We start from the raw sequence: 16940 nt of genomic DNA on the forward strand, positions 1-16940 counted from the left end.
GGGGGTCATTGCCAGGGGCGTTTCACTGGTTGGTTCTAAAGCAACCTCTGGGAATGCTTTCTTCTTCTCCTTCTTCTCCTTCTTCTTGTTCCTCTTCTTCTTCTTCTAAGATTTTATGTATTTATTCATGAGAGACACAGAGAGAGAGGCAGAGACATAGGCAGAGGGAGAAGCAGGCTCCCTGCAGGACTCGATCTCAGGACCCTGGGATTATGCCCTAGCCAAAGGCAGACACCCAACCACTGAGCCACCCAGATCCTCCAAGAATGTTGTCTTCTTCCTCTCTTCCCTTTAGTCTATTTTCCCAGGAGTATTAATTGGGTCAGAAAAAAGGGTCCATGAAGACAGAGCAAGAGAAACCCCAGACTTCAGCGAGGATGGTGAAAGAGAAACTGGGATGAGTCATTGGCCAGGTTTTCCCGGAACCTCTCCTATGAACACAGGGACTGCGCCCACCCACAGTGCTGGAGCTTTTACCTAAGTGGGAGGCGCACTGTATCAAATCTATTGATTTACTGAATCAAAGTAAAAAGCAATTTCAGTTGAAAAGCAATATATGTTCAAGTTAGAAATATTAGAAGAGCAACTGCACCCAAGCACAACAGAACCATAGCCCTTACCCCGCCATGTGGGGCCCAACTCCCTGGTGGACAACCTTCCAAATCACGAATCCAGAACACTTCTTGGGAAGCAGAAGTGGGATCGTTTTGTTTATTGTGAACCTTTTTTTTTTCATATTCACTTTGTCCTTATCACTATTCACTTAACCAATTTCCTCCTTCTGGACATTTAAATCGCTTCCAACTTTGGTAAAGCATACGACAGTGGACAAACTTAGAGCCATGTCTTATAAGTCCTTCGTTATTTCCAGAGGATAAACTCGTTGTTGTGGACTTGTTTGGTCAAAATATTAATATTGTTGTCACTTCTCAACACACTGCCAAATGTTCCACCAGAAATTCCATACCTGTCTGTATTTCTTCTGGCTATCTATAAGGAGGTTCTGTTTTCACCATTGTCAACACTGTATATTTCAATTTTTAAAAATGAAAGATGAATATCTAAGTTAAAACTTACTTTTTACAAAAATTAATAAACAGAAGACTTTTTCATGGCCTTATTGCTCAATTGTATTTCTTCTTTTGCGAATGGTCCCTTTTATGACCATGACTCCATTTTAACATTGAAGTGTCCTTCTGTTCTTTCTACATTTACACACACACACACACACAAACAATTTTAAGGATGTTAACCTTTGTCATACATCTTGTCCCCTTTAGTCCTTTGTGTTTTAATGTTTCTTATAGGCTTTTATGTCCAAAACTTTTAAACTTTACATAGTCAGATCCATCAATCCTTCCTTCCTCATGGTTCCTGCCCTAGAAGCCATGCTTACTACCCAGAATTGAATGAGATGCAAGAGTAAATTATTGTTTGAAAAAGAACAGGGACGCCTGGGTGGCTCAGTGGTTGAGCGTCTGCCTTTGGGTCAGGTCATGATCCTGGGGTCCTGGGGTCCTGGAATCCAGCTTGCTGCTCAGTCTGCTTCTCCCTCTCCCTCTGTCCCTTGCTTGCTCTCTCTCTCTGTCAAGTAAATAAATAAAATCCCCCCTCAAAAAAAGAATCTGCATACACTTTTGAAAAAACGTATCTGGAGCATCCTTTATTTTAAAAAATAAATAGATAAAAAACTTTGCATTACAAAACTAATGTGTTTGTTAACAGAATTTCTGACTTCACAGAATCTGGTAAGTATAAAGTGCAAATTTCTAATTGGCCTTTTCAAAATCTAAAGTTTTAAAAGAGGAGCACTGTTAAAAGTTCAGCATCCTTCCAGATACTGAACTAGAATTCTAGAATCCTTCTAGAATTTTTTCCATGAATTCAGTAATTATATAATGTGATATGATACAGTATAATTATCACTTTTTAGTCTACTTTATCCTGTTTTGACCATTGTGCAGTATCTCATAATATGAATCTGCCATCATTTTAGGTGTTTGCAATTTTCTATTACAGAAAAATCCTACAACAAATGCCCTTGGACAGAATGTTTCCACATTTATGTAAATACTTGTGTAGAATAGATTTCTCAAGTTAAAATTACTTAGGTAAAAAAAAATATATATATATATATATTGAAGTTTGATAGAAATTGCCAAATTTCATGCCCCATGAGGTGTGGATTTATACCCCCTTCAATATTATATGAAGGTGCATGTTTCTCCCTGTATCCTACGTAAACTATTATCTTTTCTAATTTGGCCAATCTGGTGGTGATAATAGTATTTCATAGCTGTATTAGATATCCTCTGATAAGTTTATTGACATTCCTTCTATTAAGAATTTCTTCTATAAACTGTTCATTTGTATCTTTAAATTACATTTTAAAAACTGAGTTTTCTTATTAATAGGAATAATTTCCATAACTTGTATATTAATAATTTTTCATATATATTGCAAATATTTTCCATCATGTCTTTTCATTTTGCTCATCTCTTTGCCAATAAATAAATATTACATTTTTACTGGTCAATTTTGTCCATTTTTTCTATATTACTTTTGGATCATATAGCACATGTAGGTAGGCCTCCTATGCTCAAAGATATGAAGATATATTTCTGTGAATGTTTTTTAGCACTATCACAGTTTCTTTAACATTTAAGAATTTAACACAACTATAGTTTATCTTTGTGGGTGATGTGCATTAGGAATTTGTCAATAATCACGAAGTAAATATTCTCTGTAGGTATCCTTTTACCCAGTGGTTGAGATCCATTGCTTTCACTTAACTTCATTTTCTGGGCAGCTTTCTAAGAGGTAATAACCACATTTGTGCCTAAATTTTAAAAAAAGCAAGCAAGCATAATTTTTAAGATTTTTACTCTATCCTAAGGAAGCACAAAACGACATTCACTTTGGAAATCTATCATTAGGTTTCCCTTTTTTCTGTGGCTGGCTCTCTTGGTGCATTTTTTCTGTGTACACTCATCAACACATCACTTTATTTCTCTCCCCAAATCATAAATTTCTTTCCTCTTTCTCTGAGTCCTCTCTCACTTGTCCTTTTCTCTGTATCTCTTCCTCTCCTTAACCATCTATAATATTAACCATTGTAAATGCTCTGAATGATTCGTTCTCGTTGTTTGACAGTATTCCAGACTCTTTGTGTTTTTGTTTATTTAGGAACAAGTTTTTATTTACTTAACTGGATTTCAATAGACTTGTAAAATATACGTTGAGCATTAGTCTGGGGATTTCAAGCATTTACAGCTGAGACTCAACTTACATTTCATTTTAATCACAAAGAATTTTAGAACCTCTAAAACACCTTTAAAAGAAGAGAATAAATCCATTTCCATAATTCTTTCACGTGTATACATTCTCCGATGCTTGTAATCATAGGATAAATATATGCTGCTAGTCACTAATGAACTTACTATGGTCCTGTTAGAGGTGGCACAGCAGAATGTCTGGTTAAAGCAGGCTGTCTGGTTAAATCTGGCTCCTTGTTAACCAAAAGGGGATCCTGAATGATTTGCTCAGCCTCTTGGTTCTTTTTCTCTTTGACGGGGTTAATAAAACCCACCCAAGGTTGTTGTAAGGATTAAAATGTGATTAAGAAGATACTTGCACATAATAAACACACCTGCTTTGGTAAAAGAGCATCAGCAGGGTTGGTTTGCTGAGTGTGCGTGTGTGTGTGTGTGCGCGCTATGCTACTGTAAAAGAAGCAAAAAAGAGAGGCACGTGGTTCAGCTCTCAGAGGGTGGATTCCACTGGTCTTACTTTAGTTCCTTTTGCAGGAAGAGCTCAGAATCACAACAAGGAAACTAACCCCAAAGATGAACCTCGCATGTCAAATCTTAGCCAGCTTCCTTCTGATTTTCGTCTTTTACATCAAAGGTAAGTTGGTGTGGGTCTCCGTTGGAGACCCAAAAGTAAGCATGAAAGTCAAAAAGTCATAGCCTAAAATTTCTCTGGAAGTGAGTCTCGAGATCTCAGTAACTGTCTTGCTTTTTATAGGTGAGGTCACTGAAACCAAGCTTGTCTGGGGTGCCCTTGGTCATGACCTTGACCTGGACTCTGCTGGTTTTCAAATGAATGCTAATATAGACCATATACGATGGGAAAAAGGCAAAACCAAGGTTGCAGAACTCAAAGCAGGCATACTTAAAGACACACATGGAAAATACAACATATCAACAAACGGATTTCTGAAAATTAAACATCTGATGATGAATGACAGCGATACCTACAAGGTGGATATATATGATAAAAATGGAAAGAATGTATTGAAAAGAATTTATCAATTGAGGATTCAAGGTAAGTCTCATTCCCTAAATTCCTCCATCTCAGTATGGGCGCTACTTAGCAAGTTGGGGAATAACATTTATGGAATGGCCCCAGCCTGCCCTTGGCCAGGGTGGGGGAGCCCTAAAGGAGAACTAATGCATCTCTCCCACCTCAGGGAGGGCTCCAGTCCTGTGGAAGAGATGGAGTCTCCGCATGGGGAGATACACGGCCAATAAAAGTTCGACTCTCTTTGCCGAAAATGCTCTCTTCCGTGGTTATGGGGATGTGGAGCTGAGTGTAGAACCTAGATCAAGGTGGCATTGATCAGGAGGAGAGGAACAGGTGGGAAGAAGAGAAAAGTGGTCATTTCAAGTGGATGATGAAAAAGCAAGCTGGGTGTGGAGAAGACTAACTGGAAAGAGGTGGGTCTTCCTTTTAGAGAGACATTTCAAGCCACGATGCCCTGAAAGAGTATTTATATGGCAGGAAAGGGCTGGAAGTAATGAATTTAAAGATGAACAGCCCTTGTTTCAGATCTGCTCAACATCAGAGTGATGAAAAGTGGAAGATAATTTGGGCTGATGGCTACAGAAAATACAGCAGGTGTGGCCGTATGTGTGTGATGCCCTGGGAGTGCTGGAGGGCCTGTTGAAGATGAGTCTGGGAGCTGCTGCTACAGTACCAGTGGGGTGTGTGTGGGGGGAGGGTACTACTTGGGGATTCTCAACTCGGGCTGCATGTTAGAGTCAACTGAGGCCCTAGGAAAAGTTACTGGTGCCTAGGTCTCAGCCCAGAACAATCAAATCAGAATTTCCTGGCATGGGACCTGGGCTAAAGCTCCTCAGCTGATTCTAATGGGCAGCCAGAACCGACGACCCCCCAGAGTCGATAAGGGGTGCCTGGAAAATAGGGAAGTAGAGTACATGAAGGGTGCTGGATGGAGAAAGAATGGGCAAGATGGCTTGGGTGCAGGAGACAAGGAAGAGAAAGTGAAATTGAAATGACATTGACGTTCAAAGCCTGGGGACGCTTGGCAGGGCGTAATAAGGAGAAGGGGAAGAAGGCCTCAGTTTGGAGAGGAGGGTAGGAACCCCCCATGAGCAAAAGCCAGAGATGCAGCGAGCAAACAAACCAGTATTTCTGAGCTTCACACAGGAAATGTCGCTAGAGGCAGGGCCCCTTCCCCCTCCCCAGGGTCACCTTCCAGCCCTGCTGTCAGCACGTGGGCCTGGCAGCAGCCCTCCATTCCAGCTCCCGTACCCAGTTCCCGTATCCAGCTCACGTGACTACTCTCCGTACCACAGTTCTGCAGCCTTAAAAAAATTCCAGAAATGGTGCAGGACTGGAAGTGGCCTCTGCTCAGGGGCTCTGAGACCACCGATCTCATGACTCCTGTCCATACAGGCTCAAGTGTTCCCTTCCGAACAGGAGCCACACATCTGTGTCTTGTCTAGTAACGCACACGGTGATAATGGCTTACCAGCCGGTGTCAGATGCTTTCCTCCATGATCTTATTTAAGTTTCCAGACAATCCTGAGAGCTAGTTGTTATTGTCCTCTTACTATCTGGAGGGAAACAGAAGTGACTTCTCCACAGTCTCACACCTTGACAGGAGTGGAGTCAGGGTGCAACTCCGGGGCTTCCCTTAACAAGGATGGTGACATTTTTCCCCCCTCAAACAGCTTTTTTGAGATAGAATTCACATACCAGAAGTTCACCCACTTGAAGAGTACACTTCATCAGCTTCGGGTATATTCACAGAGCTGTGCAACCAGCACACAGTTGATTTTAGAACATTCTCATCACCCCCAAAATAAACCCCTCATTCCTTGGCCAAAAGACAGATCTTTCCATGGCACAGCAGCCGCCTGATGTGGGTGTGCACGCCAGTGTCACACAGCATTTTAATTCAGTTTGTGGTTTGGTCCCTGTTATTTGCCACATGGCTTCAGGCAAATTCTCTGCTCCGAGTCTGATCTTTGTAATGATAGGTCCATGGGATGTACAATGAGACAAGGAAGCAAAGGTGCCCTGCAGCACTTGGAACCCCATACCCATTTGCAAAATGCTAACACCCTCCCCCATCCCTGTATCTTTATGCTGCTCATAGCTTCAGTTTCTGTACCCATATCTCCTTACTGCTGGGGCTGCTGCCCCTGGCCAAAGTGGCATTGGAAGCTCTCTTAAAAGCATGTGTTAGGGGAGAATGAATAAATCCCAGCAACCTAGAACTAAGGCATTCTCATCTATGTGATGTGCCCCCACTTGATCCAGCCATGCTTCTTCCAGGAAGCCACCTCACAGGGAGAATATGAACAAAGACGTGGCTTCAGGAGCCTGGTCATAACTGTATGGTTTATATTAGTGAAATACTGGAAGGGATTGCAAAGTCCCCAGCAGGTATACATTAAATTAAGAAGACATCATCTAAAGAGATGATAGAGGGTGAATATCAATGTCCACAAAGGAAAGAATTTCATAATAGATCAATGGTAAGGACGAAGCAGTCTCTAAAATCATCTGACCCGGTTTTAGTTTTTAAAACATTATTTATATATGTATTATGTATAGAAATCACCTGGTAAGGTAAGGATAGACAACAAAATATTAATAATTATTGGCTCTGGGTAGTAGAATTGCATGTGATTTTTAATCTTGCCACATTTTGTTGCTTCTGATCAATTTTTACCATGACTGGATGTTAACTTTATAAATAAAAAAAGATTCTTTCCATTTTAAAAAGACAAGTAAACACCTTAACTTGACCCCTAGACTCTGCACTGACCCTGCCTTGTTGACCATCCATCCTCTTCATACTGAATCACCCAGAATCTTGCGATGAGAAGAAAAGTTCATTTCTGCATGCGGATATGTTAGGGCAGAAATGCAATCTGATGGAAAAGTTGATGGAGAAGATCCATTGGCTGGGAGGCAGGCAAAGAGGGAGTCATTGACAAAGAAGCCATCCAGCTGCATAATGAATGGAGAGAAGTTGAGAGGAAAAGGTGGCAAGCCTGGGGAAGGGGAGTAAGGGTGAGATCAAGACCAGAAGAGAAGAAAAAGGAGGAGGTCACAAAAGTAAGAAGTGGTGGGGTTAGGATTTGGACCTGCGCCTTCTGAAGCAAAGGACTTTGTCTTTCATGACACAGCCTTGGCATATTATGGTGTCAGAAAAAGAGAGGCAAGGAGTTGATGATTATGAATATTACAGGAACCGCACTGACATTGGTACCTAACGATTTGCCCAGGGCTCTGTCGCATGTCATCTCTGACAGGTGGGGCATGTCTTGCTTATCCATCTCTCACAGATGAAGCCCAGTGAGGCACAGTGAGGGCTTGAGCAGCTTTGGATGGGGCTGGGGCCCACTCACCCCAGAGCTTGAGCTGCACACCTGGCCCTCTGCTCCCAGGACCTGGTGGATGGTAGCAGGGAGAGGGAGTTGTGACCAGGGTCCCAGGCCACACATGTAACGATGCCTCCAGGGTAGGGTTCCCAGCTGCTTTGAAGCATTGCACCTCTTCAGGCTTGTGGGGATCAGAACATGTTAGCCATCTTACCCATGCTACTGAACTTGGACTTGGGAGAGCAGACTCTTTCCCTGATCTGTCACTTGTTAGTGGGTGCCCTTAGACCACCATTTAACTTCTCAGGTCTTGGGTATGTCCTCTGTAAATGGCAAGAAAACACCAACCTCTCCTGTGTGTTAGGATTAAATGATATTGTGTGTGTGAAAACATTTTAAGGTATAAAATGGCACATAAACATTTGATATATTTTTTTCACTCATATAATGTAGCTATGAACTTCACTAGAAAAAAATTGTGCTGAATGTGCCATATAAAAAAAATTTAGGGGATCCCTGGGTGGCTCAGCAGCTTGGCACCTGTCTTTGGCCCAGGGCGTGATCCTGGAGTCCTGGGATCGAGTCCCGCTTCGGGCTCCTGGCACGGAGCCTGCTTCTCCCTCCTCCTATGTCTCTGCCTCTCTCTCTCTCTCTCTGTGCCTATCATAAATAAATAAATAAATAAATAAATAAATAAATAAATAAATCTTTAAAAAATTAAAAAATAAAAAAAAATTTTAATGATTTTCAAAAATGGATAGTGGTCTTGGAAATTGTTCCCCAGCCCCCAACTAACTCCATTCTCCCCTCTAAAAATAAGTGTGTCTATTAAAATAAGAAAATTGGTTCATGAATTGGATCTTTTTTTTTTTTTTTCCAGAAAAGGTCTCAACACCTAAGATCCTCTGGAGTTGTGGCAACCAATCCCTGACCTGTGAGATAACAAGTGGAACTGACCCTACATTAATGCTGTATGTAAATCAGACCATGATCCAAAGCCTTATTAACATGACGATCGTGCAATGGAATTGGACAGCCCAACAGGAAATGACAGTCAGTTGCACAGCAAAAAATGAAGTCAGCCGGAAAAGGGAAGTGAAAATCATCAATTGTTCAGGTGCGTGGCAAGCTGGTCAGACATTCCGAGCTCACTTCCCAAATACAGCCTGCTAGCTCCAGGGCAGAGACTTGCTCAGCCTAGAGGGACCTGCCTGGGAGGCAGCCCGAGCTCAGGGTGAGAACTGAAAACACACTTCTTCCTCCTGGAACCCTTCAGTGAAGCCTTGGAGGAGGGAAGAGGTGGTAGCCTATGGTTACCTGTCTTGGGCATCCCTCCAAGGAGCACAATTTAATCTCAGGCAATTAAAAAGATCCTCTTCTGGGAGAAGGAATGGCCAGATTGAAGGAGTAGAAGGAGCTCTAGAGGTTATCTCATGCAAACCCCCATTTCCCAGAGAGGTAAACTGACTTGCCCAAGGTCCCTCAGCTAGTCGGGGCCAGGATCATGACTCCCAGGGTCATGATGGAGAAGGGAGCAAAAAAGATTACTATCAGGAAGGGGGATGGGCAGTACCTCTTACCAGGACCAAGGTAGAAACCCAGAAATTAGGGGCATGGAGAGAGGATGAGCTCAAGGCCAGGGAGGATGGTGGACACAGTGAGGTAATGCTCCCCCTGCCGCAGAGCTGACAGCCCCACGTTGGTGCCAAGCACCAGGAAGTCCTGAAACCCCAACAGTCTAAGCTCTTCCCCCAGAGTCCCTGCTTGACATGACTCCCGGAAGTAATTTTTGAGGGGCAGCCCGCTCTTGGGGGAGCTCTAGGAAAGTCTAGCTCATGTCTGTCCATCTTTGACAGGATCACCTTGTCAGAGTTTCTTTCCCTCTCTGGGCTTCAGCCTCCCGGTCCACAAAGAGGACGAGCCCCATGATCCCTGAGAGTTTACTCTTGGTCCACTGTGATGACCTTTCCCATGCCGTCTGCTTAACCCCTCTGAAGGGAAACTGAACACAAAAAAGTAGCTACTCAGCCAGAGGCCTTGAGATTTGACAGGGACTATGGTTGGTTGGTTGGTTACCTCAGGAAATAGCCCGGAGCTGGTCCGAAGGCAACACATAAGACTATTTCATATATGCTCTGAATGAGTTATCTGCCGCTGCATAACAAATGACCCCTGTTTAAAACACAGTGACTAGCTCCAGTTTCTGTGAGTCATGAGTCTGGGGTGACTTAGCTGGGGGATCTTACCTGAGGCTGCAGTCAGGACGCTGGCAGGGAACACAGTCATGTCAGTCAGGTCCAGGCTCTGCTGAGGGAGGACCCATGTGGGAACTTGGGGCTTGCTCGTGGGAACCATTGGGCCACCTCACAATGTGGCTACCAGAGGCTCTGGGTGCAGGATCAGAGAGAGCCAGAGTGAGCACCCAAGGCAAAAGCCACCACGCTGTCTTCGTCACTTAGTATCAGGGGTGAGATCCCAATCATATCTGCTATATTCTGTTCTTCAGAAGCAACTCAACCGGCCTAGGCCATGCACATAGGAGGGAATTACACAAAGATGGGGATGCCAGGAAGTGGGGGGTATGGGGGGCCATCTTAGAGGCTGCCAACTGCACACTTAGACCGGCATCACCTCACCCCCATGTCAGCCCACCAGCCATGACCTCACAACCCCCACCACAAAGTCGCAGTGAGTGAAGCTGGCCCCCCTGGCCTTCATGACCTCTTTTCCCCCTTTCAGGAGGGACATACTTCTACTAAAAATTATTCATTGTTTATCTGAAATTCAAATGTAACTGGGTTTCCTGTGGTTTATCTGGCAACCCTGTTCTTTGTGGTTATTTTAACCAGATCCCACCAGCATAGAAATGGGTGTGCACTGGGGATGGAGGGAGTCAGAGAGGCCCTCGGGAGAAGCCAAGGCTCGAAGGTAGAGCATTCATGTCTCTTACTCTGTGATGCAGGGTCCGGAAAAGGGCCACTAAAGACATGGGAAGAACACCTGGGGGAGGTAGGGTAGGTGCAGGTGCTCTTGGAGACCCTCAAAGGGATGCCTTTCGAGGTCCAAGCCCAAGAGGGGCCAGGAAAAGACTACTCATTTGGCTCAACAAAAGGGAGCATACACTCAAAACCAAAACACTGAGGTAGGAGCAGGTCTGGAAGTGGAGGGACCACATCACGTGAACTTAGGGGTGCATCCTCCCCGAGAGGGCATACAGGAAGCGGTATGCTTGCATTCAGAGATGGTGAGGACGTGGTTTTAAATGATGCAGCCTCTGAGACAGGCTGGAATGTTCTCTGTGGAGAGCACCCCAGGCACCTTGGAGGGCCTGGCTGAACAGACCTGAGAGCAGATGGTGTAAGGCGTGCCACAGGGTCTATGAGTGCCCCAGATAGAGGTGTGGCCACCCTGTATGGGAACTCAAAGAGGCTGAGTGCTGGCAGCCCCTACTCCCCCGCCTGTTCCCACTGGGTCAGATCCTGGGAAGGGCAGCCTGAGAGAGACTCTGGCAGCCCCTTGGCTCCAGAACCACCCTTGATTCTCAAAGGGCAGGTGCCCCAGTACCTCTCCCCCTGGGGAAACAGCTTCCAGAAACGCCAGTGCCCAGAGCTCTACTAAGAGCAAGAGCTCGCCTCTGTGTGTTGTTTTACAGTTTACAAAGCATTTCACATCCATTATCTGATTGACCTCCAACAGCCACCCTGTGATGTAAGTCTCATTATCTCCCTTTTATGCAGGATGGAATAGGCTCAGAGAGGTGTAGTAGCTTGCCAAAGGTCACACAGCTCTGTCCTAGAAGAGCCTGGATTCAAATCCATTTCTCTGAACACTGAATGGTTATCCTCATTGCAATGTGGCGGCTGAAGTTCTGTGAGCTGAAGATCAAATCCACCACCGCGGCTAACTCACTGTGTGTCTGGGTTTCTCTCATAGGCCAGGGAAAATCTGGGAGGCACTGCTGACCAGCAGGCTGGGCAAGTGAAGTATTTACCCTGAGTCTTTGGAAACTGCCTGGTCAAAAATAAAAGCCCCCGAAAACAAAAACAAAAACCCTAAAACCAAAAACCATGGTGTAGGAGGGAAGCCAGAGATGAAGGTGGATAAATATGCAGAAACGTGGACTTAAGGGGCTGCTTGAAGGCACCACCCATGAACACATACTGTGTGGCCCCGGGCAACCCATCTTCCCTCTCTGGGCCTGTGAAACCAGAAGTGATCCTGGATTGTCTCTAAGTTCCTTCTCAGAGCTAAACTTCTGTGACGTGCTCATTGACAGTGGTGGTGGTGCAGGGGCAGTGGACCATGCCCCGGTCCATGAAGAAGTTCGCACTTCTACTCCAGAGCAGCGGTCCTCCCAGGAGCCCTCTGGGTGGGGTGGGGGGGTGGAGGGGGGGCGGTGGGCTTATCCCAGACTCCGTGTCCTATCAGAGATTGCCACAAGTGACAGCCTCCATGAGCTCAGCTTCTCTGAGGTTGAAAAGCCCCATCAGCCTCTTTGATCTGCTTCACGTGGGAGGCAGGGGTCCTTGGCCAGAGCAATGAAGTGGCCCCTCTGCTTGGGACCCCTCCCCTCCATCCACTTCTGTTTCTCTTGCAGAGAAGGGCCTGGACATCTATCTCATTGTTGGCATTTGTGGAGGAGGCACCATCTTCATTATCTTTATGACACTACTCATTTTCTACATCAACAAGAGGAAAAAACAGAACAGTAGGAGAAATGGTAAGCTCCCCCACGTCTGTCCCACCCGCAGGCCCGGACAAAATCCCCGTGGAAACAACTCATGGGGATGACACTGTGAGTCTGGAAAGAAAATAATGGAGACTGGTAGTTTCAGAATGTCAGGGTTATAACCAGTGGTTACAGTTTTTTCCATTCTCTGGTTAGCTTGGTCTTTGAAAAACAAATTCTCAGTGGTGACAGAGGGAGAGCTTTGAGAAGCCGAATCCCAGTTGGCCCCTTGGAATCCACCACTAGGCTGACTTGATGAAAGTCTTGTGTGGACATATTCTGAATGAACCACACAACTCTACGTGGGTAGAATGATTTGTTTCAAAACGTCATCTCCATGAACAAACATCCCCTCTAGAGTGGGGGCGGAGGGGGAGGAGGGCAAGGTGTGTTCAGGACCACGCTCCCAGGAACACTGGTAAAATTTCAGAGACCCACAGGACACATTTGGTCTAAAACCAGGGAGTTATACCCTCTCTTCCAACTTATTCTTTAGAGGGGATATGCTAATGCTGGACTGTTTCTTTCTCGAATCGGGGCTGTCCAACAGCCCACCAAGAAGGAAAATGTTATGCTCTTAAGTGAGGAGCTGGCTTAGGGGGCACAGCTACTCAAGGCAGTGGGTTCTGATAATGTCAGGTGTCCCTGCAGGCTCTGGGTGTGCTGGGATCCCATCCTGCAGGTGGGTCCAGCAGGGTGCATCTGGCCCACAGCAAGACATGCAGCCAGGCAAGCAAGCCCCTCAGGTTCTGTGCAGTCTGATCTTCACAGTAGGACTTCGTCCTCTGATGCTGGGTCTCTCCCTAGAGAGAGCCCAGGATGATTTGGCTTCCTTGCTTCAGACTTCTTGCCTCGGGTCCCCTTCAGGCCATTGCCCCTCAGCCCCATGTCCTGCCATGCCTTTGCCCCCAGAATGGCACCATGCTTCCATTGCCATCTTTCCAGCCCTTTCTGCCCCCCATGGAGCAGACCTGTTTGCTGAGTCCTATAGGCACCCATGGCTCCCTCACCCCAATGCCCTACTCAGGCCGTTTTCTGCCCAAGTCCCCTTGCAAAGACCCTTTCTCCATTGCCTACTGCTCCAAGATCACGTAGTCTTCCAAGGTGGACCTCACATGCGAGCCCATGACGAGGTGATCTCTGCTTTCCACATGATAATTAGCTCACGCTGACAAAGCAGTCGCTTGTATCAGGCACTCATTCTCTGTAATATAATGCTTTGCATTCATTATCATATCCAACTTTCCGAGTGATCTCATGAGATAGATCATATCCATACAGATGAGAAAACTGAAGCTCAATGAGGTTAAATGATTTCCCCCAAATCCTATGGCCAGTGGGCTGAGTCAAGAACGAGGGTGATAGAAGCAAGGGGTTCCGTGCAATTGGAGGAACCCACCATGTTTAGGGTTCACCCTAACCTTGCCCACCCCTGAGAGTGAGGCTCCTTCATTTCTGTACCCAGGGTGCCTTGCTTGCTTCATCCTAGCCTGGGCCATGGGTGCATAACCAGGAGGTGGGGTGAGGAAGGACACTGAGCCTGGAGGAATTCCCAGGAGCAGACATTTGGGCAGTGGCTGTGGGGATGGAGGTGAGCACACTGGGCCCCAGAGTCCTGCTCAGAGCCCCAGCTCACCTATCTGTGCAAGGCAGCCTGGGGTCTCAGCCACTTGGCCACACCCCACTCGTCCCCCCAGAGCTCTGGGACTCTGCACCTCCCTGGCGGCTCTGGGCTTGTGGTTTGGCAGTCCTGGTGTGTGTCATTCGATTTTATGCTTCTTGAGGGTATCTTGTCCCGTCGCCAGCTGGTATCTGAGCCATCACTGCCACGTAGCAGTGGCACCTAAGTCTAGAAGATGGAAAATAAATGTTTGAAGAACACATGTACAAAGAGGGGGGTGAACAGACTGGTAAACAAATGGGCAGCCCAAGCTTGCCTCAGAGGGGATGAAAGAGGCCTTCCCAAAGCTGCACAACTGGAAATTGGGAGCAGAATCAAAGCCCTTCCCACTGGGCCTCCCAGCAGGCCCTCAGCTGCTTCGGGGCACCAAAGATGACTTAGAGGGTGGGCTCTTCCTCTTTCTGTGCCCTTTACCTTTTGTGCTTACAGCACCCTGTCCCCTTGCATGTTGCCACCATGTCCTCAGACCCTGAGTCTTCACATTCATAGCTGCCTGAGGCCTGGATTTCCAGCCATCAGGAGAGGCTGTCCTACTGACACCCTCACGGGAAGTTACAAGGCCATGCTCAGAGGGGGCTCAGCTGCACACGCCCATGCCAATGTGAGCGCCATGTCTCCTGCATTGGCCGCAGGAGAGTGTCCTCTTCCCAGCTCCCTCGGCTGCCTTGCGAGTATGGCTCCCGACAGAGGGACTGGGATCCTCCCTTGTAGCCCCAGGGGAGGCCAGGGGAGCCAGAGAGGCCCCTCAGGCCTAGAGAAGCCGAGCCTCCTCACAGACTCCCTGTGTGGTTATAAAACAGCAAGTAGCTCCTATTATTGGGAGTGGTGGGCCTGTCTTCACGGACTGCTGTCACACATCACAGACAATCCCAGACAGGTGACGGGATGAGAATTCTTGTCCTTCCAAGCCCCAGAGGATGGGACTTGCCTATGAATTTCTGAAAACCAGTAAGTTTCTGAGGACTAAACAGCCCCCGCACCAGAATATGGGCTGCCTTAGAGCGGAACTTGGATGAAAGGCAGAGCTAACAGGGAAACCTATCTGAAGGCAAGTGGTCACTGACATCCCCTCTGACTATAGAGCTCCTAACCCAAGGGCTCTAACCACAAGATGCTCTCAGGGCATGGTGTCTAGGATAACCCAGAGGCAAGGCTCTGAGAGCACTTGAGTGCCCTCTCCATGCCCAGACACCCTAGCACACAGGCCCCAGAGGGCTTGTCCTTTCCCATCAAGGCCCTCTACCTGCCTCCTTTGCCTCTGGCCCCCTGAGGTCCCGAAAGCCCTGGGCTCTCGCTCTGCCCTGCTGGCAAGGTGATTCTGTCTCCCCTACAGGACCTGAAAATTTTAGAGGGTAGAGGTGGCTTCTGGTTCCTCACTGCATTCCCCCAAACAGCTAGCATGTCGTCTTGTATGTAGGCGGAACACTCATTAAATTCTTACACTGATCCTATCTTACCAAGAGAACTCTTAGAGGTTTTGCTGTTGCAGATGAGGAGCTGGGGCCACGAGCACACAGAGTAACCACCAAGGAAAAGGGCCGGAAACCCTGTCAGTTTCCAGGATCAACTCCTCCAAATCCAGCTGTGTCCCAACCTCCGCCACCACCTAGTCATCGGGCCCAGGCCCCTTGTCATCGGCCCCCGCCTCCTAGCCACCGCGTGCAGCACCACCAGCAGAAGAAGCCTCCTGCTCCATCGGCCACACAAGTTCACCAGCAGAAGGGTCCTCCCCTCCCTCGGCCTCGAGTTCAACCGAAACCTCCCCATGGGGCCACTGAAAGCTCGTAACTGTCTCCCAACACAGTTGTCCTCTCCTTCTAAGTAAGAGACATAGAAATTGTTCTTTCCCACCAAAAGCACTGTGGAGTTTCCCCCCTGCAGGGGGGCACATGTGCACTTCCACCAGGTGCATTATGCCAGTTAGAATTATCACCTCCTGGAGCTGTGGGCCATGGCCATGTCTGCAGCTCCTAGCTCATCCATGTGCCTTAACACCCGGAGCCTCCAGCCTCCTCACAGATCCTCAGCAGGCCAGGAAGGGCTAGCAATACAAGTGCCAGCATCAGGATGATGGGCCACCAAGCACAAAGTTCTAGAGATCTCCTTGCCTCCCCTTCAGATCATGGGCAGACACGGGATGTCACACTGTACCCGTGCCTCACTGCAAGCGGCCTACCTGCTCGAGAGACCCTCTCGAGGGTTTCTTATGTGCCTGGTGGACACTTCCCCATCATCTTGGGGGTAGAAGTGAAATAAAAGCTTTGATTTGACCCAGTGTCTGCTCATTGTAGAAGGAAGCCCAGCATCAAGCTGCTGGAAGAGAAGGGCTGGGTGGTGTGACAGCAGGATCAAACTTGGTCACCCCAATTCACCTGGGCCACTGAATGCTCCCTGGAACAACCAGAACATGCTCCCCAGGTCTGAGCTGCGGTGCTGGCCCAGCAAGCTATTTGCAGACATGTCTAAGAACCAAAATTCCCATGGCACACTGCAACGACAGGCACCAGCAAATGCAATTGGGTGTCACTTCCTTGACTGTTCAGACATAGTCACAATGATCTGTAGAATCATCCTTAAAAAGATGGGAATCTGTGAATACTGGTGCTGCCATGAGCCTATCAAACACCATCAAAGGTGTTGAATGGCCATTAGGCAAAGATCCTCACCCATCCCCAGCTATGCTAGCTATACTGGGGGAAGTGGAAAGAAAAAAAAAGCAAGACAGTTTTCAGTTAAGGTTTTAAACAATAGGTGGTGAGAAGGCACCTGCTTTGAAATGTTTGGTGCCATGTTTGTGGTCCCGTCCGCCCTTCTGCTCCTGGCTTCTCAGACTTGCTAAACCTTGTCAAGATCTGGCAGGAAGCTCTGAGGTCTAAACCACAAAGTCTAT

At 47.0% G+C, this 16940-nt stretch overlaps 1 protein-coding gene across 1 annotated transcript; it reads left to right on the forward strand.

Annotated features, from left to right (window-relative positions):
* Nucleotides 1-3818: 3818 nt before the first annotated feature.
* Nucleotides 3819-16302, forward strand: CD2 (CD2 molecule). The gene is made up of 5 exons (XM_055312519.1): nucleotides 3819-3906; nucleotides 4027-4326; nucleotides 8521-8757; nucleotides 12238-12360; nucleotides 15540-16302. The coding sequence occupies exons 1-5, from the start codon at nucleotides 3846-3848 to the stop codon at nucleotides 15836-15838; spliced, it is 1020 nt and encodes a 339-aa protein (XP_055168494.1). The 5' UTR covers nucleotides 3819-3845; the 3' UTR covers nucleotides 15839-16302.
* Nucleotides 16303-16940: the final 638 nt, after the last annotated feature.

The sequence above is a fragment of the Nyctereutes procyonoides genome, unplaced genomic scaffold, assembly GCF_905146905.1.
Source record: "Nyctereutes procyonoides isolate TBG_1078 unplaced genomic scaffold, NYPRO_anot_genome, whole genome shotgun sequence".
Taxonomy (NCBI): domain Eukaryota; kingdom Metazoa; phylum Chordata; class Mammalia; order Carnivora; family Canidae; genus Nyctereutes; species Nyctereutes procyonoides.